General features: G+C 36.1%; 1 protein-coding gene across 1 annotated transcript in view; it reads left to right on the top strand.

The window, feature by feature from the left end:
- The window catches only part of ANGPT1 (angiopoietin 1), a 157185-nt gene that overhangs the window by 97725 nt on the left and 36415 nt on the right, over window positions 1-23045 (top strand). The window contains exons 6-7 of the mRNA XM_010404855.4: window positions 4602-4703; window positions 20032-20198. Of these exons, the coding sequence (XP_010403157.1) occupies window positions 4602-4703; window positions 20032-20198 (269 nt within the window). The remainder of the gene's footprint in view (window positions 1-4601; window positions 4704-20031; window positions 20199-23045) is intronic.

Raw genomic sequence — 23045 nt, 5'->3', positions numbered from 1 at the left:
AACCACTTCTGTCTGGTGAGTTTATTCTTACTGCAGTAAAACGGTGACCCTCAGACTGCAAAAATTATTACCAATATTATCATTTATAGCAATATTATGATCATATGATATGTAGAACTTATTGCTAAACTGAGTTTGGTATTATAAGAAGGCTTTGGAATCATGTCAATATCAAGAGGTTATAGTTTAGCATGGAATTAGAGTTCATTAAATCATAAGAAGAATTGGGTTGGGAGAGCTTTATAGGACAAGATCAATATAATTCTGGTGAATGTGAATGAAAAAATAATTGACATGACATAAAATACAGAAATCCCTTTAAGCATTATTGAGCAAGACAAGAATAATAAAAACAGTCCTGTAGAAATTGCTCCACTCACCTCAAAAAAGACATGTAACATCTATGTCCAAATTGCATGTACCAGTTGGAGCAGCTTTTCTTAGCCTTACTGAAGTTCATAAACCATGCCCAGAAGCTGGGCTGCAATTAAAGACAATGGTTACCTAAAAGCACTGTGACATTGATAATTCTGGTATATTTATCTCAAACACAATTCACTGGCAGTATAAGGACAATGACACAATGGAAGCCACCCTCTGTTTCCACTATATCCCTGTTTACAGACACTGCTATCAATCAGTAGAGATATCACAACTCAACTGATATTGTTGCATTATGTTTTCCTGGAGGGTTCCTTTTTTAGCAAGAAAATGCAAGAGTGTTGTTTCTGTGTGTTGAGGGCACTTCTGATACCACCTGTTTCTGTCTTGCCCTAGCAATAACACTGTAAGAGCTGATCCCAGGCATGTTCATGTTAGTCAAGTGAGGAGTGTAATTGCTTTAACAGGTGTTTTTTCAGATATTAAGGTCATTTAGACAAGCTGCAAGGTAGCACTATGCAGATAGCTGAACTAACTCCAGCTGAGATAACTTCAAAATCACATCAGTGCAGCACTGTGCCAGCACTAATTAGCCCAGAGGTAGCACACAGTCAGATTGCTTTAATATCCTGATAGGTACACCATGGAGACATACTTGCTTGCTTAAAGCCAGCTTAGTTATCTGGATTACCACAATGCAATGCACAGCTCTGACAGCTCTTAAGAGGCCTAATATATTGTTACCTTCTGTAGCACTCACAGCCACAGGCAACGATCTCATTCACAGCAATTTTATACACCAGGTCACAATATACCTTCATTTCATTTTCTAAGGGATATTTACTAGAATCCTGATATTCAATGGAAAATACCTTTGTCATATATACAAATGTTACTCTCTGTTCTAGTGTTTTGTTGGTTTCATATTAATATATTCATTAAAAACTATCCTTCATGCTTACAGCTCCATACCATTTATGCACCATTTTTATATGCTCACATATGCTTTAGACTACAATTTTTGTTTCATGTTCCTAGCTTCAACAGTTAATTAATATAATTCATTAGTCATCAAGCCCTGCATCAAAAATTAGTGATTAATATCTGTTTAAAAAGACCTTAATATTTTTGATATGGAAAGAGAAAAAGATAAACTATTAAGCTAATTAATTGGCTTACTCTGATCTGTGTATGTGCAGGGCCTGATAATTTGGACAAATGATTGTTCCAAGTGAAAGCAAAGGCAAGAAGAATCCTCTCAGTCCTCAGCAAAGCTGGGTTAACTACAGGGGAAGCAAGGCTTCTGATGAGGAAGAGAGGAGTGGAAGTGAGGTTGTCCCCATTTTGGAGCTGAATGAGCCAAGTCACCTTTGGCAGCCAACGTAGGCCAGGTGTGATTGGTCTGACTGCAAACAGGACCTCTGAATCTCCCCTTGGACCAATGTATTGACTGGCTCACTGTCTCCTCTAATGCCCTCACAAGCATGACTTTTGCCAACCTCTGGGTGAACTACACTGAAAATGTAATGTTATCAGTGGCTGCTGGGGTCTGTGGATCTGTGTTTTTATGATTCTGCAAAAGCAATTGCTGTGTTCTTCACTCCTTCCCCTCTGGTTTCTTCTTATGGATTTCCCACTAAATTGGTGCTGATGCTCTCTCTGAGCATATCTGGCTGAATTTTAACCCATTAAATGTATGCTATCCCTCTGTGCTGTGGAAACTGTCATCCAAAATATTTGTCATCAGACTTTCTGCATAGCACACACATACCCTGAATTTCAAAGGTCTGGTCTCAAGCTTGTTTCTCCATGCCAACAATGTAGACTTGAACTTAAAATGCAATTGTAGTAATTTTGCATCTTCTATTTACTTTAAAATTGAGCTTTTCTCTGAATGCTAATTATGAAATTTTTAATAATTTAGTCCATAAAATTAAAATAAATAGAAATAATCCCATATTTGCCTTTTAGGAGCTTGAGAATTTCTACCCATGCATTTAAGGAAGCGCAAGAGTCCAATATTTTGGATGGCCTTTTATTCTAAGTTAGCTTATTTTATTAATTATAAACTCAGAATCTAGAGGTGCATACAAATTCAGTCATTTTCATCCTTTACTTTTCTAATAGAGGGTTAACTATCAGAACACCTTAAATAGTGTTTAATGGCTTTATCTTTTCTGGGACAGACAAGGCTAGAGCTATGCACAGTAACATCCACAATCACCTTGGAACTCCTGTTAATATGGGCAGGTGTTTGTGTCTACCACCGGGGAAAGTGCCAGACCACACAATGATGGCTAGTGAAAAATGTGCTGCTGGCAAATCTTTATTTCACTGTGCAGTTTTCTCTTTCAATTTGATATATTCAGAAAACTTCAGTCTTTTCATAGGTATGTCATTATACTGTAGTATGAAAATCCCAAAATTTGCTTGTGTCTTTGAAATGAGTAGTCTTAATACAGTCGAGGATTCAATACTTTAAAAATTGGCAGTGGATTCATGGGAGCTTGAAATGACTTATATGGAAAGTAAATCCATCTTTTAGAAATTTTCACTGTAAATCAGACTAAAGACATTAAATCCTGTAGATAAATGTTTTGACTCACAGTGGCTTCCCTGAAGAAGGAATAAGGCCAAAATGTTTGTCTAGAAAATTGTGGATTTTCTTGTGGTTACCCTGAATCAAGTTCATGTTTGCCCTGGTGTTCTATTTCCTTCCTGTACTTTCACAGGGACTTCACTTGGCATGCCTGGTGCAAATTAAAACAAAAACACTTGCATATTGTTACTATGACAGTTCTTATGAGTACGAGAAATTTAGAATGGCTTTTCCTAAGGGAAGAATATGGTCCTCTAATCAGCTGCAGGACAAATTTTTTTTCAACTGTGTTGCATAGTAACCTCCAATTTGTCAAAGCTTTAAATTACCAACCCGCGCTTAATGGATTGACCCTTGCTGATGTGAGTGTTAAAAGCTAGACTTTTTCAACACTCTTACATACTGACATCTTACTTAAAAAGCAGAATACAGCTATTTAAAAGCCAGAAAAATGAAATGTAGGATAGTTGCAGTGTCGATATGGCGTGGATGAATACATAGGAATGAAATCAGGAAAAGTTGCTTGAATGAGTAACACTGAGAAACTTAGATCTTCAAATCAAGTGTCCTACAAAAACAGAAACAAAAATTATTGCCACTTGTCACATACCAAGAAGAGCAAATGCACAAGCAGTATTTCAATTTTTTTCATAATTTATCTTCTATATTTTTGAAAGGATGATGTAACAAGAGTGAAGTGAATGAAAGTTAATATCCATTTTTGTTATCATTTGGATTATTTAAGATTGGTAACAGATTTCAGTCTACACAATATTCTAACATCAAGGGTCAGCAAAATTGTGAAATTGTTTCATTATTCTTTATACATAGAATCTTCAGTATCTAACTTATAATTTTATTAGTGCAATGGTAACAGGGCATGATCTTACATATTTAGTATAGATCTTAACTTCTGAACTTGTGTCACAGACCTCTGTTCTTGAGCCTGTTTCTAGCTCTGTTCTCTGTCAGTACAAGGCAGTTTGCTCTGAGGTCACCTGTTCCCATTTTGGGACACTGCCTGTAACTCGGTAGGTAACATCACAATTCGAAGCAAAACAGAATAACCTCATTACAATGGCTGTTCATGTACTGCTTTTATCTCTGGCAAAGTATAGCAGTAGTAACAGGAGAGGAAACCTCATCTGTGCTACATTTCAGACTCCTAGGATGAGTGTTTTCTGTAAGAATTCTCAAGATTCTCTCTGAGACCAAATGGCACTCTGCTAAAAGCTGTAGAAAACATTATTATCACTTAAAGAATTACTCTTCTTTGTTATGAGGAAGGGAGTGGTTTCAGAGGCACTGCAGCAAAAAGAGAAAAAAGAGCATGGAGAAAGTGTGAAGGGAAAGCTGAAGAAGCAGAGGGGGAGGATGGGGAGATGTTCTACTGAAAGGAGATATTACGGGGAGAATTACACTAAACGTAACGAGAGAACTGGTTGTAATCAAATGACGGAGGTGTCATTGAGGGAATCGGGCATGAGCGCATAGGAAAACACACTTCCTTAACACTGTGATTCACAAATAGCTTTCCCCCCTAAGATGCCAGGATTCCAATGAAAACTTGTTTTATTGTTGGTTTGGGTTTTTCAATTCTTCTTTTTTATTTACTGCATAGGTCTTTTGCAATATGGAAATTGCTGGAGGAGGATGGACAGTTATACAGCACCGAGAAGATGGAAGTCTGGATTTTCAGAAAAGTTGGAAAGAATACAAAATGGTAAGGTGAAAAATGTGCAATATCTGTACAATTCATACAAGTTTCAGATTTCAAATACTACTTCCTATTGTCCTAGATAGATAGTTCTGCCTATAATGATGTGCTGTGGTCCTGCAGACTTTTATGAACTACCTTTTCTCAGTTCTGCTACTTTTCAAAATCATAATATCCTTTTTACTCAGTTAGTTGAGTCTTATTTGCCATGATTTAGAGTTTCTTTCAGATCAGTTACTGAGATTAAAATGAGATGAGGCCAGAATGCTGCTCTCTGTCTCGCTGAAGTTTTGACTTGATGTGATGTTTGGGGGTAATAGGCATGTGATGATGTTCCTAAGGCATGAACGTTTTCAGCTGAGGGGAACTCATTCAGAAGTTGGAGCACCTCAGACAGGAACAAAAATTTTTACTGGGGCTTATCCCAAGTCATACAGCACCTCTGCCAATCAAGTTAATGTACTGGAAATGTTGATACTTCAAATAGGATTACAAGAAAATAAATAACTTACCAAATTAAAGATGACATGACTTCAAGCAGGCTATTTTCCCTTTGCCAACTCAAAAAAAATTTACTCCAATCTAAATAACTTCTAATTTGTTTCATTCCCTGCCTGATCAAACTTCCTGATGGAGCTCCTTTCTCTGAGTCCCTGAAGACTGGCTTGGATTTCAATGACATTCCTATTGAAGTTTTCAGCACTGTATTATCAGCCTGGCAGAAAAAAAGCTCTTTTCTAGTTTTCAAAAAGCACTAAATGAAAAGAGAATTTTAAATGTTTAAAAATAAAGACAAGTTCTGTTTAGTAAAAATTTCTATGGGAAAAAGTTCTCTTGCAGAACTTACAGTTTCAGAAATAACATAATATCATATTATTGAAACAAAATCTAATTTTGGATTCTATTGATGCTTTATTTTCAATATTTTCATATTGCTTGAAAATATAAATAATGATTTGAGTCAGACTCCTGCTCCTATGGATAACTAAAGGAAGTAATCTATTTTGTAATATATATTAACTAAAGTTATAATAAAATGACAAACATATTTTTTAATAGAATCACAAAATTGGAAATTTCTTTTAGAATTCATATTGTTTTAGTTTAGCAGAAAACTTGAAAACTGTTGTACTTGATTTTGGTCCAGAATCAAATAAAATATAAGGCATGAAATTATTTGAAACAAAATTTGAAGATTCTACCAGTTTTATTTGTGAGGAAATTAGAATTCGTATGTGCACATCTACATATGGACTTTCTAAATGTATGCATATCACATTAATTATTTTCTCAGTTTTTATCTCCTGTGCTTTTCTTAGGCAGTTTAATAAATACAGCCCTTTGAAAAGTTTTCCCATGTGGCCTTTTTTCCTACATATCCTTTAATTTAGTCATTTTCCTCCACTTTTCCTTTACTACAGTGTGAACCTGTTCAGGATTAGATTCTGTTGGCTTAGTCTAGTTCAAGCAGTCTGAATTAATTTTCCTTCTCTTTAGGAATGATGTAGTATTTAAGAGATCATTTACTTCTACCAAATGAAAAGGATCCCTTTTGGACTTTTATTGATTGTTCATCCTGTATGTCATGAAACAAAATGGGATTCAGGCTTGCTCTGCTTCTATGAACTGTTTCGCCAAAGTAACAATCTCAGGCCCCCTTCTATGGTTTACTTATAACACCAAATGTTGAATGGTCGAGGCTGGTGGACTCTCTGTGTATTACTGGGATATCTGAAAGCCTCTGAGCTTCAAGGCAATAACACCACCAACTTAATTCTTTGATTGTTCAGAGAGGGTGTGTGGTGTCTGTTGGACCACATCCCCTCTCCTTCCTGTCACATCTGCCTAGTGTTTCTTCCAGTGGAAGCTGGGGAGTGTGGTGGCAGAACATGATGGCACTTAGGCTTACTTGGAGCAGTTGAACTTAATGTGTTTTCTCAGCCTGTAGTTCAGATAGAGCTTTCCAGTTTTGTTAAGATATTCTTCTTGTGCTTGTATCTCACTGCGGTCCTAAAGCTAACAGAAATGGTATCATAGTATAATAACAGCAACAAGAAGTCTCTGGGGATTCTTTTATTTTCAGTGCATTTAGTTCTTACTGGAAAGAAATCTGGAAAACTGTTGAAATTTTTAAGCTATAAGCAAGTACTGATTGCCAGCTTCTGAGCTGGACAGGAACTCAGGCCACCAACCTGCACTACTGCTAAAGCCCTCACAAGTTATTGGCTGTTACAGTGTTAGGAGGCCACTGCACACATGCTCTGACTCTAAACAGATCCTTACAGCAGCTTACTTGGGGAGGGTGCACATGGAGCGGTCTCTGCGAAGCTGACAGCACTGCTGGCTTGCAGGAGTCACCTGACAGCAGTGAGGCACTCATTGTCTTTGATGCAGTTTCATGCTGGTGCCTTCAGCTTACATGGAAGCACTTCAATTTCTGTTGACACCAATACAGGAAACAGGTTAAGTGAGAGGGTAGCCATGAATCTTTTGAGTAGACATATACAACTCCATTCATTCTTAAATTGCCACACAGTCAGTGATAGTGCAATAGTGGTACTAATTTTTCCTACTGGTTTTTTTTTGCTCCATTTCTGCTGGCATTCAGTCTCCACTCTGGAAAATAAAGTAATGCTTTCTTTGTTATCTAAAATAACAGCTAATAACCTTTTCTGCAGATTTACTGTTATGCAAGATTGGTTATGTATCTTCTTGCTTAGGGGCATATTTTCTTACCAGTATCCTTCAGTTTTCTTGTTAGTCTTATAGTGTGCAGTATGATTTGTACCTTTGCTTCGAAGAACTCATTTCTGACCAAGAAATTTCTTGGGCCGTTTGAGTTTTGTGCATTCAATAGTAATTGGAATAAATTCACAGAAAAGCTTGTAAGTTCATCCTTCCATCCTTTATCAGTGTCTACTACATCTGTTTTTTCACATTTTGCAATGGATTTTCTGTTATAGTGTTTGTTGCTTACCAGAAAAAAGTGAAGTGGAATAACAAATAATTTCTTTAACAGCAGGTGAGATCACCCTGAAGAAAATTTCAAGCATTTTTCATATTTCCTTGCCTGAATAAATGTTAATGTAAAACACTATTAAGAGGTTTGATCTCTAGAGGGGAATATTGCTTAAGAAACTATTGCTTGCTATCTGCAAACCCAAGACCCTTTTGAAGGGGGTTTTCCACAAGCTTACTGTCACAGTTTCTGGAATTTATTAGGGAGTTATTAGCAATAATCAAATCTGAGTTAATGGTTAGCTCATGTGCTAACTTGGCTGTCCAGATTTCTTGATCATTTTCCAGTTTTCAGTTCTTGGATGAATGCACCTTTCCCAGTGACTGTCTCCATTTTTGCCAAATTAGGTGATGGAGTATTGGATTCCCTATTCTCTAGCCTTTTAGCATGTCTAGTTTAATAATTCCCATGAAATTCTCAGAATTTATTCCACACTTGATAGCCCAGCATTCACTATGAGTTTCCTAGGGGGCCTTCTTTGGGGTCAAGTCTGTAGGGAGTTTCCTCAGACATTTAAAATTATTTTCTTCTTTCTCTCATTGGAGAAAAACTCTCAGTAGGTATTTGAAATTGTGTACTTTGGCCAGCTCACAGCAATCTTTTTCCTAGCCAGTTTTTTTCCTGCATGTCAGTATTTAATTGTACTCTATGCCTTAATTGCTATTTTCCACTCTCTGATGAAAAAAACCTATCACTTCTTTTAATCACTCATATTGTCATGAGCTAGATTAGGATCGCTTGTATGTAGTACACTCAAAGATGAATTTCTAAGCTTTATGGCAACCACTTCCTACCTTCCTGACCAGCAGTTGTTTTTTCTTTTGGTTTCTTGGAAGCAAGAATGTCATTCAGTGTTATATTCCACATTCCTTTAATTTCATGTTCCTGATTAGCATCTAAGAGCCCAACAACAGTTCAGTGCTTAAAAAAAGTCTGGTGCCAATTGTTTCAGAAGTCATCAGTAGCATTTGTGTGTGCCTGAAGAGCACATCTACAAAACCTCGTCCATTTCTGTTGTGGTTTCTTCTTTTTCTTTTCTCCTTAAAGGTGTTGGGTCTCCATAGTGCCAATATGGTATGACACCAGAGCAGGATAATTTATGTTCTTCTATGGCTTAAATTCTTCACACACTGAGAGACAGACCATGAAGTTCTGGTAGTCACCAGAACTTTCTGAGGAAGTATTTTTGGATGCAATTCTAGTGGGAATTTACATTTTATTGTCTGGAATAACCTGACTTTCCTCTGAGCCTCAGTAAATTTTAACTGTTATAACAAGTATGGTGATCTGTGTCTTCTGCTTACTTAAAAGACAGTCAAACACATCTTTGGACTGTAAGTCTCTGATTTCCTTCTAGGCACGATGGTTATTACACTTTTTTAATGTATTTCCTACAGTTCACCTCTGTGAGTAAGCTCTACTTTGGACACAGGTCCCACCTATTTCCCGGAAGACCTTATTGTTTGTGACAATCAGGTGGCTGGTCACCTCATGTTTTCATCTCGCTAGTCTTTGCAAGTCCCACATGCCTGAATTATTCATAATAAAAGCTACCATTCCAAGAAAGACTTTATTTCTCAGTGCCTTTGTTCAGTTTATTCTGAAAACTTCCAGATGTTAGTTACACTTAATTTTTATTTGTAAACTGTTCAGCTCCTGTTTTAGAATGTGGCTTCCTAATTCCTTTTATGGTCTCCATCTGTTGTAAGCCTTATTTTAATTTCTCTTGTGAAAGTTTTAGTTCCAGTTTTAAGTTCTGTTATCATTCTCCCTGACCACCTTTCTTGTCTTTAAACTCTGACATTTCCTTTTTTCCATATTGCTTCAGTAGCAATGCTAACTTGCACATTTCTCTCATTCAAAATAGGTCTTCACTACCATTTATATTGTATTTGTCTTGAGCAAACAGACAAAAACTCAAGCTGTTGTACTGTTTCCTCTTGGATCATTAACTGATGATGGACAATTCTCTGTCATAGTTTTATCCATTTACAAATAGTGTCCAGGTTCCATTTTATCCCCAAATACTTGCAGAATCAAACAACTACAGACAGAGCTCCAAGGCCTTTCAATCATTAGAACATTATGTTCCTCACCTTCTTTTTCAAGTGAGAAAATGACTGCATAAAAATGCATTCAGCACATTTTGGAATCGTTTGTGTAAGCTTATTGATTCTGCTTCCACTATCTTAGTGCAAAATAACCTCAGATGTGGGTGAGTTTTTAAACAAAAATTACACAAACCATATGGCTTGGCTGAGGAGAATGTTCTTGACAGGAAAAAAAAATTGTTCATAATTTGAAAGTCCATACTGTGGGAACAATGTCTTTCATAATTCTTAGTTTTTTTAAAGCTAGATATTCTGAATGAATTTTCATTCCTTTTCCAGGATTATAACTATTTAATGTATGTTATGCATTGTTATGGTCATGAAATCTTCACAGTTCTTGTGTTGATAGATAAACCTGTATTCTTTAAGAGGACTCAAATATCAAACAGCTCTGACGGTGATAACACTGATCCTTCTGTGACTATTCCACATTAAATGAATTTGTCAAAGCCTCTTTTTTTTTTTTTTTTGGTCTCCATTCATGCCAAACTTTTCCCTAAAGTATAAAGAAAAGAAATTGTTGGGAGCTAAAAAATGTATTCCACTGCAAGTATACGATGGAGCTCCTAGGGTTCACAGGATGTCAAGGACTGAAATGGCCATTGAAACCAGCTTCGCCTAACTTCTCTTAGGGAGATGTAAGAAGATGCTGCTGTTGTTCCCAGGAATTAAAACACTCACCAGCTTTCCAGTTAATTATTTGTTTTATTATTTGTTTTGTATTATTAGGAATCTTTTATTGCCATGTGTAGAAGGAACACACACATACTAGACAAAGATTCCTTGCTACCAACAGGCCTGTAATTTTATGACAGTAGATTTCTTCCATTGATTTTGGAATGAGCAATATTCAAGCCATCTATACTTAGGTCACAAACAGTAACAAAAAGAAACAAAAGCTAAGCAAAAAATATTACACTCAGTTGTACATATGGTCAGATAGGTACACTTTAAGTATGATTGTTGATTGATCTCACATGGGCATTAATTTTCACTTTCACTGTTATTACCCCCAAATTGTTTGGCTATGAAGGATCCTTCCAAGAGCAGCATATGCAGATGCTTCTGGTAGATAGCTAATTAAATTTCTTAATAAGAACCCATGTCTTCCTTCCAATGAGAGCTTCAGTGTTTCACTGCTTTGCAGAGTGGGGCTGGGGACCTTCCTCCTATTTGACTCCTTCCTTCTTTCTCAACTACTAGGTCATACCTGTACTAGTACATTGAACGGGGTCACAGCCTGCATGTGTGAACAGCCTTGTGGCAAAAGATCCTCATCACTAAATTTTAGAGGTGTTTTGGTCTGACTCAAATAGCTTGCACAGATAATGCCCAAGCAGTGACAGGTAATGGGCCATTCTCAAATGACAGCTGGCATAGGGCTATTTTGGTGTTAGATCCGAGGCAGTTTCACTGCTAGCACAGGAAACTTTATGGTTTGCTTTTTTATGCTTAGCAGCACAGTAAGGGCTGTTCAGAGCACTATTCACAGTTTCTTTTCCCCCTGTGTCTTAGTGAAACATTTGTGAGGGAAAGAATTACTGGTTCAAAGAATTTGGGCAGGTATTTTGAAGATAACCTTGGAAAGTTTTCTGGAAGGAGGAGAGCCTTCATAAACCTATCTGTACAACGTCTATCCATCTAGCTACTAGCTGGAGATGAATCCCATAATTCCTTCAGCAGAGATGGCTTTCTGTTTTTTCCCTGTCAGTAGCACGAAGCAGTTTATAAAGTGCCTTGTAATACCAACATGGTCTTGTCTGCAAAATGAAGGATTTGAGAACAGGAGGGACCTGTGAGAAAAGCAAAAACTAGGGAATGCATGACCTTAGAAAAGACAGAAGTTATGGTGCTTCTCTAGTGTAAAAAAACCCAAACGGGTTGGGAGTAGTGGTGATCTTGAATTAATATGCTGAATGAATGACTTATAAGAGTGAGTTATGATTACAGGGGGATAAAAAAGGCACACTCAAGACATGAAAAATTTTGTAACATATAGCGACAAATTCATCACTTATGAGAGTATACTTCAAAGTCATAAGTTTCTTACATCTGAAAAAAAGAATTTTCTTCAAGGGACTGGGATAGATAACATGGAAGTAATTTGTTTCTTTCACACATTTACCAAGTAATTTGGATATAAGGAAATGATTTTTGGTGACTGGAATGTGTATTAAGATATTATGTGAGTAACGCCTTTCACAGAGACCCACCCTTCTGTGATAAAGAATGGCATGTCATGCTGGTTTAATAAAGTCTGCTCTGACTGCAGCAGTTGCTCAGATAGTTGTTGTTTTCATCAGTGCTATAAAAAAAGACAGTATTTTCTCTGCTTCTCCTGAGATCTAAATCCAGTATGTCCAGTAGAGATAGACATGATATTGAAGTGGTGAGAAACCATATTTCATTTTATGTAAACATGCTCATTAAATTCTTCTGGTCCTGACCAAGGCTTAATCTAAGTGTAAGTTTCAACAGAATTATGTAAGGGAGCAAGAATGAAACAATATTTGTCTCAGAGAGGTTTGGATCACTATATTGGGCACCAGAGATGTTACTACAAAAGGAAGCATCTTCTTTATTTTGGAGAATGTTTTTGGATGTAAAATAAACCACAATTTTGTGTTGGAGCACAGTTGTGTTTTAATGCTCAGCACAGTCTTTCCTAAGCAAACATGACAGGATAACATCAGTTTCAAGAGCTGTGTTGACACATGGATATATACTTGTGCCTGATTTGCCACCAGTGATTCAATTTAACAGCATTAATTTATACTGATAAGACTCATGCAGTATTCCAAAGACTGTTACTTAATCAATTTTATATACTCATATCAAGATTTAGCTTAATTATGCTAACAGCCTCTACTACAGCACCATGAGAAAGATTAAAGACATTGAAGAACTGTTCTAACCACAAGATGAAAATGCTATATTAGAAGAACCAGGTGAGATTCTGTGAGGTTGCTTTCAAAATTTGTGACTTGAAAATATAGTAGAATTGTAGTGGAGGTCTTCCCAAACAACAGTTGTGTGCTCTCATCATGGAACAGCATTTCTCTTCAGGGAGGAGCATCTCCTGTGTCATCTGCTCCATTTGGAACTTACTGGAGCAGCTCTTCGCTTTGGGGCTCACGTCAAATTAGAAGTATAACTTTCTGACTCTGATGTCAGTCAACTTCTATTCTTGTTCAACTGTTTAGACTACCAGCTGAGCCCAAGCAAGAGATTCAAAAACAATCCATAAATTTGATGCTTGCTCTATTTAGGCAGATTATGGGGCTGAAACTCAAGTCCATTTTCAAACTCACAAACTTTTGGTCTTTGCTGTAGCAGCTATGCTCCTAGTCATGCTCATCTTTCCTACTTGGGATTAGTCAGTGTATTTGGAGAAGAGAATGAAGTCATACATCCCAAAAGTTTTTCCTTTTGCCTGCAATGAACAAAAATACCTTTTTTTAATTTTTTTTCTTGCATTTTGCATATTTAGCCCTAAAACTTACCATTTATTTCTTTGCAAATAATGAATCAGAAAATTATCTGAAGCTCAAAATTCATTTTTCTTAGAGTACAAAAAAAAGAGTTTTCTTTTCTTTAATACATACCCATGTCCCTGGGATGCTCTTACTAGGAGCCACACTAAGTATCTGTACATTCCTAGGATCCTCTTGTCCTAGAGTGAGAAAGGTGGTTTGGGATAGAGTCTCTCAATGTAATTTGTCTTAATAAGAAATACTCTCCTATTTTCAGTTACATAGTAAGGAAATTAGATTGAAATCCAGGCCTGAGGAAGATGTACTGGTTGTTTTATTTATAGGAAATGTATGTAGGTAACTGAGCTGTTTTGGGCCCCTTGCCCAGCCAGAGGTAACCTTTGTGTAAGGTTTGTGCTTCATTCTGTCTCTGTGATTCTTATTCATTGGTAATTTTGCTGCTACTGCTACTGTGTGTGTTTGAGAAGGAAAAAGTAATTTCTGTATGTCTACTAATATATTTAGTCTAAAAGAAAGAGCAACAGACTGAATTGCTGCAGATTATGGACAAGATTTTCAGACAGGTTATACAACCGTTTAGCTCTTTATTTAAACTGACAACAGCTTTGTTTTCTTTTTAATCTTTTGAGAAGGTATCTCTGGCTTCAACCTAAACACATTTTTAAAACTTGCCAACAAATATTTGTTAGTATTTCCTAGGAAAAAAATCTGAATATTTGGAATTGCTTTCCAATATACTTTTAAGTTAACATTAACTAACACATAAATTGTCTGAGGAAATTGAAGTAATTTCTATAAACCAAATCTTTATTTCAAATAACAGAATGAATAATACAATGTGATGGGAATGAAAATATACAAGTACACAAAAAAATATACAAAAATTATTTAGAAATTATCTTCTTAAACAATATCCATTCCACATTCTCAGATAAGGCAAAAGGAGCTGAATATTCTTTATGGCTTCTGAGAAGTCATTGCTGCTGTAAAACACTGAATTATTATCTGCTTTATTCACTGAATTGTCTGACAGAAGATGAACCCATAGGATATATTGGCTGTGTCTGGTTTCAATTTGTTTTGTCTATAAAAAGTCAAAGCTTCCTGTGAGCATTATCAGACAAAATAAATAAAGTAAGAGAGATAATTGTTTAATGAACTTGGAGCAACATGATTCAGGCAGAATATCCTCACAGATTTTGCCAAAGCTAATAAAATTCTTTTGCACCCTACTATTATTTTTGAGTAAGTATCAACTTTGTAAATTCTTAAGGGCCTTTTTAAAACCAGTATTGAATTCTGTTTCTTTGTACTCATGACTGCTTTAGTAGTTTGGACTCCGTTAATATCCATGCAATTGAAAATGAGCTGATGTAGAACTCACATGTCATCTAGAGTAAATATTATACTACCATGTACTTTTGTCTTTGATTCCTAGCTCTAAGTACTTTAATCCATACAAAAGAAAAACAACATAGCAGTTGAGCATTATGTGAGAATTTACAGAATTTACTATATAGTTATGTAGTACCAGAAAACACCTTTGCTTCATCCTACTATAAAAATGGGTTTACAACTGTCAGTTAGGTTCTGTATTGTGTTATTCTTTCTCTCTGAAAACAAACTATATCATTGAAAAGAACAATCTGCGCTAATGAAGTATAAAACATTACTATATTATTCCTTAATGACAAAACCTGGATGAAAGAGTTTATTCATTGTTTGTAATTTTTATGTCTTGTTTCAAATTAGCCTTTGCCAAAATATGATCTTAATACAATTTTCAGCAGCAAAAATATAAATGTTTTCTGTTTGTGAAGAATAAAATGAAACATTATAATAATCTATGCTGGGTCAGTGCAAATACTTGTGTACACTTTTTGTGACTCATAGTGGAGAGAAAAAAAGCATATTATGAAAATGCAAGCATGTTTCCCTGCTATATTCTCCCAGCTTCCATAGAGTGCTAGTGAAGAAAATGAAGGAGAACTCTGAGAACTTTTGGAAATTTCTGACCTTCTCCTATTACATTAAGCCCTATTTTGGGAACTTAAAGCCTCTGATTTGCCAGCCATCCCAATACTATGCAAATTTCTAGGGAAAAACAAAATTGAGTATTTTTGGAATAAAATGTAGAGTTTAAAGAATTAATCTCTCTATTTGGAAACATATAATGAACAAAATATAGAAAGATAATGACAAAATAGTGTTTCTTCGTCATTTAAAATGCAATTTTGGAACAGTGCTTAAGACCCACTGGGTTTCAGAGAGTCTTAAAATGCAGTTAACTGCAAACACATTCATGAAATACAGATGTTCCTTTTCCTAGTGGATTGATAGCTTGAGGATGACTTGGATCACCCCATGTAATTCCTTGAGTTTAGGCACAAAACTTTGACACAAATAATTCTGGAAGCATTTGCTATAACTATTCAAATGCAAAACCCAAAGTGTTTGTTGACAGTGTATATATATATTGGGAAAAAAACATATTTAATGACAGCTGTGGGCCTGAAGTAGGTGACTTCTAATGTTAACTTCTAACACTGCCCTAAGGCATTCTCAAAATCAAACTTCTTGTCCTAAATCTTAGGCACTGTCCATAAATGACAAGCATGGTCTTAGGCAAGGCTTTAGGCATCTTATCACTTGGGGCCCTACAGATCTGAGCAGCAGTATAAACATAAATGCCCTGCTAACTAAAATGCTATTTCATAACTGAATTTTAATTACTGAACAATTATTGAATTCTCTCATGAGCATCAAAATTAATGAGGTCTGCTTTTCTGTGGACTTTTGTCCTGTGTTCCACATAGAAGTCCCATTCTTATTACTAATAAGACAATTCTTATTACTAATAATCTTCTGAAACCCTATTATTTTCCAGGATTCTCTGTGGTAAAAGCTTGAGTTCCCCTTTTATGTCCCTCAATCTCTCCCAGATGTCTAAGAACCTCTGAGGCAATACTTGCTCAGCATCTGCACTTGGCTGGCTGCTCTGTGTCTGCTTGTAGCAATTGGAATAGGCAACTGCTGAGCTTCTCCTTCAGCATTTCTCCCAGCAGCAACTCATCACAGATACCAGTACTCTGAAACCTTGCTGAACACCAAGTTTGTGTGACTTTTAACCAAACCTCAAAAGTGTTCAAAAAGTATTGCACAGATATAAAGGAGAGGTGGGCATAACAATTACACAAGTTTGTTTTCCTAAGTTTTTTAACTGCGAAAAGAAAAAATATATCTTGTATTTGAAGATAAAATTCTGAAATGTACGTTGAAAGCTAAGGATTCTGAAGGTGAATCATAAGAAGCAGGAACAACCATTTCCTTTGCCAGCCTCAGGTTTGGGAATGGAAACACAAAACGAAACCAGGTTTTTCATGGTTTTTAGCTAATATTATGTCATTTTCTTCTGCACACAAAAGCTTACATATCTCGTCAAAGTAGTAGTGTTCTTGTAGTAGAGACAGTCTAAGTAAGATATAAACAAGGAGAGCTGTGTTGTTTTTAAGTCAGCCAAAGTATCTGGGGAAAACAGTATGCACGTAAGTCTTTCTTCAGCTCTGAAATACAGGCAGTAAACTGCAGACTAAATACAGGCTGGAAATGGTCGAGTTTGGCATAATAAAATCATACTTGAAGAAATTGCTGCCAACTCTGTGCTTAACAGAAATGTACTGCTCCTCTCTGGTTTAGATCTATGAAAGCTTTGAGTGCCTGTTTGTTTGTTTATCTCTTTCCAGCCATATTAGGTGTTTAATAAAGTACACTGCTTCTCCTTTGGAACATTCCTTGCTTCAGAGAGATGTTTTATATCCCACTTACTTCCTTGGTTTTCTTTTCATAAAAGCAAGTAGTTTGTTCAAACAGAAGTTACTTCTGTCAAGGAAAAAATTCTTATTCTAGGCATTTCTAATCTGAGTTTCAGTATTGTAACCCCTGATAGGAGGATTCCATTTTTCATAACTAATGTGGTGGGTTTCCTCATAATTTTTAATATTTCTTTTTATATTTCTTTTGTTCCCTGTTGCTGCAGCTTCATTTCCTCTGGTCAAGAGAGCAAGCCACTTAGTGATAGATTTTCATCTTAGTGTAATAACATATGTGGAAAGGGAGAAGGAGGTGAAAATTTGAAGAATAAAAATTATTACCTCAGTATAATTATATATGTTGTCTGGCGTTTCTATAGAACACATAAGGGATCATATAATGTTAAAACACTACATGTATTTAATCCTGAATAGGCTGTAATCTAAATGAGATAAGACATACATAATTCAACAGACCCACAGTTCAAAGGGGAGTCCCCTCAGCTTTCCTGCGCTGGGAAAAAGGGAGAAAGACTTTCCTGTGAATCTTCTTTTAAAGAAAGACAGATGATGATGATGACGATGATGATGATAATAACAATAAATCTTCTGTGAATAAGAAACCATGTAAACTCCAAACAAACCTAATTTGACTGATACCTGAACAACTATGCTCCACTTCTACTTTCTGGATTTTAGGGAGACAAACTTCTATCGGTAGTCTATGCAGGGCATATTTTGCCTTACTCTGAAATGAGTGACAATGACCAGGGGTGAAAGATGACAAACCTCTAACTGCTCTTGCATGACACTGCCAAAACTACTAGAACAGGAGACACCAGGTGGGACAGTCAAGGGTAGAAAGACAAGGCAAGAAGATGGAAAGAATCAAAGGCACAGACAGAAAACGGTGATAATTACAGAGGTGTGTGCCAGCTGTAGACATGGTTCATACAGGTGAGGAACAAGTATTTTTGTATTTTAGGAGCAATGTATGAAGCCAAATATAAATGTGAATGTCATCAAAGCAGTAAGTGAGAAATAACGGAAAGCATCATAATGGGAAAACTTGAGGAGCAGGGGCTCACTCTGGAAAACAGATGTGTTCAAAGCAGGGTATCACCAGCATTACCTACAACCAGTACTTACAGAGACTTGTATAGGAAACAGTCCACTGAAGAAAGAGGATATAATGAAATAACATGCAGGAAAGGAAAAGCCAATAGTATCCTCCCATATTTCAGTCTGAGACTTCTTTGAGACTTGCCAGAGACTACTGAATTTCAGTTCTTGCAGGTGAAGCACTTTGTCCATGGGTATCTCCTGACGGTCTCTGAGCCAAAAGACAGATATGCTTATTTAAAATATGAATTAGTGTACTCAGTTCAGCATAGCCAAACGTGGCATTTCTTCTCAGCCTCCACTATCAGTGAGTCACCAAATATATGCTCAGGTAGGGTAGTGTAAACAAAAATGAGTTCTGAGTAAAGTACTTTCTATTGTAACCCTGTAGGAACTACAAAAAAAATTGCCTCCATTTTTATTTTTTGGACCAGTCAAGCTTTTAAGCATCTAAATTTTTGAAATTAATTTGCTTTAGAAGTTTGCAGCTGATGTACCTATACATTGCCTGAGTGAGTACCTGTGCAACCACATAGCCTCTGGGGAGTCAGGATTTCTTCCTCAAGAGACCCAACTAATCAGAGCTGGAGCCACAGCAATACAGTAAAGAAAAAAAGTGAGAGAGAGCTCTACTTTCAATGTTTTCATCTCATGTTAGGAGTGACTGAAACATTATATAGAGAAGATCGATGTCTTGCCAATGTGTCTCACAGACACATTTCTCATTACCTAACCTTTAGGCCCAAGGAAGTCCCTTGGTTTTAACCCCTTTAAAAAATATGTGCTTTCTGGAAATAATCCAATCTTTCATTTAATTTGACTAGGAAATTTTCACAGGACGTTCTAAAACACCCCCAGTATACCACTGTAAGCAAATCAGGAGATTTCCGGTTCTCTTTTTTTCCTATCTTAAGAAATATGAATAAGCATAGTCATGTTGGAGTAGCTCTTCACAAGTAAATATTATGGTTTAAAATAATTTTTACTGTACATGGACAGAAGAGTTCTCAGGTATGAACTAATAGTTTAAAAATAACAATTATTCTAATATATAATAAATAAGTTAATGGCATTAAATAAAACCTTAAATTTAATGTAGTAAAATATTCACTACAATTTAAACAACTTTAAAACCTGGAAGATGTGTAAAAACATATGTCTAGGAATTGGTTTTGAAAATTACTTACAGTTTTTCTTTCATTATTATTTTTCCATGTTTGAAAATGATAAGTTTTCTTAACTGGAAATAGGATCATCTGAATATATGAAATGTGAGGAGAGTACCTTAAATATTCTGCTGATGGGTTTTTTTCCTTTTAAAAAATAAATTTACAGTACTACCTACTGTGCTTTAGGATAATCTAGTCTAATTTAGACTCTTTTAAATGTTTTATAAAGTGCAGAAGAATTCTGTTTTGACTTAATTGTCTAAATAATAACTAGGTTTAACACCATATGAAATGCATTATAGCATATGACCATGTCCAGTATTCCCACTGAACAATGTGCAAATAAAGCATCATGCTATTAATATCATGTACCTGGAAAATGATTCCCAACTGATAACCTCGGCTGCCCCTTCAAACTCCAGTTAAACTGCATGACATTCTAGATCACTTCTATTAGTAGAATCATTTTAGAGACAGTCAAACTGGAGCAAAGAAGGTTATGACCAGTAACTAGAATGTACAGGTAAAATATAATGATGATTTTATTATTGCATAAAGGCTCTACCAATTACAATAATTACATCTAGTTATTTTGCCAACTTTTTTCTAGGGTTTTGGTAGCCCATCAGGTGAACATTGGCTGGGAAATGAACTTATCTTTGCAATAACAAGTCAGAGGCAATATTCCCTAAGAATTGAATTAATGGACTGGGAAGGAAACCGGGCATATTCACAATATGACAGATTTCACATAGGAAATGAAAAACAGAATTACAGGTAAGAATCTATTGAAATTCTTTTGACTCTGCTGAGTGATAAATATTGTTCATCGTTCTCTTGTCAAATATGAGAAAGGACAATAATATGATACTGATTTTCATCAAAAGTGAATAAAGTGTAAAAATAACGCAGAAATCAGATTTCTCAGTGAAGGAAGTATAGAGTAAACCTAACAGTTGAGAACAAAGGGTCTATTAATCGTGTTGGCTCATAGAACTGCTAAAAATTGTATAACTTTTACCATCAGAACTCAAAACTGATTGAATACAAAAAAAGATATGGATTCTTCATTACAACCTGAAGGATATCTACCTCAGAAGCATAAGACTGAAACAATGGACATGGGAATAAAAGACCAAAAATGCTGTTAAACCATCTGATATTTCCAAACTAAAAATTTAGTATAAATGAAGAGGAAAAACAGAATGCTGGATTTTATTTTGAGGAAATTAAACACAAAAACTTCTCTCAATAATATTTTTCTCCCATACTTTGTTTTATAATAAAAATGTAGAAAGCTTAAATCCACTTTTTTAAAATTAAAAAAAAAGAAGCAACTTGAAGACACAAGAAATGTGGATGACCTAAGCAGTCAATGATATTATTTTTAATCATTGCTTCATCTGAACAGATGCTAGAACAAAGAAAAGAAACCCATAAAAATATCCAATTTATTATAGCACATCTAATTAGCATAAGAATCAGTAGAGAAACAGATATATTGTAAACTCAAACATTCAAGTCATAGCATGTGAGACTAGGCTGGTATTCAGATCTTTAAATTCATGTAACATGACTCTCAAAAATGCTGATTGCCTCCCTCCCCCCGGGTCCCCAGAGGAATGGAGGTGAGAGCAATTTGCTCCTTCTACTGACAGAACTGTGCCCAGGTGGGACAGAGAGCAGTGCCCCTGCCCTCTGGGGTTTGTCGGGGGCAGCAGCAAATGGTGTACAAGTGCAAAGGACACATTTAGAAGCAATCAGTACGAGTTTGGCTCCTGCATAAAGCAAGGACTGTACCACTGCACACAAAGGATGGCTCTATCCCCTACTGCCTCCAGCAGTGCTGTGCCTGGCACTGCCCATGGAAAGCCAGTTCACCAAATCAGGAAAGGTGGAGCACCTATTCTGAGGTAGTTTTAGGCAAAAAGTATAAGTAAAGGAAATTTCTCAAAACAGAGGCCAGAAAGATTTATACAAAACATGAACAAAGAAGTGTAAAAGTGGAGGGGAGTCTTAAACATTAGTAGAAGATTTTCAAAAAGAAAAGATGGGACAAATCCTTGTCAAATGAGGAAAAATGTTGGACAGTTACACATAGCTCAAAAATTTACGATGAATCAGAGGAAAGGACAGGAGTATTACTCAGGGAATGAATTAAAATGTCTGAATTTGCTAACAAAAACAGGGTCTTTTTTACTCATCTTTATTCTGAACTGAGTAGGGACAACATATATTGTTGAGGAATTGGAAGGCTGTTGAAAATTCAACATGTTAAAGCTTATGTTTAGAGAGGGTTTCTTTTTCAGGACTCCTCTGGGTTCATTCACGGCAATATAGCAAGAGAATATCTTGTTTTGTTTCAAAATGCTGGGAAGGGAAGGGAAGGGAAGGGAAGGGAAGGGAAGGGAAGGGAAGGGAAGGGAAGGGAAGGGAAGGGAAAAGGAAACCCACTTTTATTATAAAAAGGGGAGATCTTTTTGCAATATAAATCACATTTTCTGAACATGGAAGAAATTGTAAAAATTGATCCATGTAGATTCTTCTATCTGATCAAGAAAAACCAAAAGAGATATAATTCAAACCTGTAAAAATTAAATCAAAGGGGGCATACAGCCCTCAAAGAGTACAATGTTGAGTAACAGGCGTAAATTCTGCTAGCCATGTCATAGTCACTTTTCCACAAAAAATCAAAGGGAACTTAGCTGGAGTCTGTTGACAGCACTTTTGGTTCCTGTCCTATTCCACAGTAAAAATGAAGGCCAGTATGAGATCTGCTCACACTCTGTGGCCTCCTTATGGTGCAATTGAAGCTCCTCGGTTGAGGAGATGGGGAATCAGTTTCATTCATACTTCTCTGGAATAAGCAAAGAGGAAAACATAAAGAAGTAAAAAATTCCATCTCTGTTGGCCCTTTGGGTTTCAGATCAATTCCTCTATTATTTTTACTTGAGTGCATTTGAATATTTAAATAAAATAGCTGAGTAACATGGTGACAGTTCTGGAAATAATGATGTGTCAGCCACATGCAAGTCTAAACTGTTTTTCATGCTTGACAAATGCACTAGTGCTTAGTCCAGATAAATACATGCCCAACAGATATTTTGTAAGCCAAAATTATGTTGGGCTATATTATAAATTTTACAAGAATGCATCCTATGACATAAAAACTCTTTATTTTGCTTGCCAGCATCAGTATCTGTGATAGAAGCAATTCCAGAAGGTTGGCTGAATAAAAAACTGATTATTGAGTACTAAACAGCTGGCCACCCTTCAGAGAATGCTGTTTTCCCTTTATCTGAGGAGCTGCCATTAAGGATTTAAATGATTCCTCTGAAGCTGAAAACCACAATTCCCAAACTCCTGGTCCCAGTGCCTTTCCTTCACAACTTTCGGGTATTTGCCATGTTTGCTTTCAATACCTCTAACACAGATCACCATACCTTTTCAAAACTTTAGTTACTGTTATTTGAAATAATTTTGCCAAAGAAAATAGATGCTCTCCTATTTTGGAAGCTCATTTCTTATAATGACCCAAATTAAATGTTGTTTCTGTTAGCAAGAATAAGTAAGTGTAGACTGGCTAGACTCACATTAGTTTCAAATAGCATTACTAAGTAATAG

This window comes from Corvus cornix, chromosome 2, assembly GCF_000738735.6.
Source record: "Corvus cornix cornix isolate S_Up_H32 chromosome 2, ASM73873v5, whole genome shotgun sequence".
Lineage (NCBI taxonomy): Eukaryota > Metazoa > Chordata > Aves > Passeriformes > Corvidae > Corvus > Corvus cornix.
This window is presented reverse-complemented; position numbering and strand designations above follow the sequence as displayed.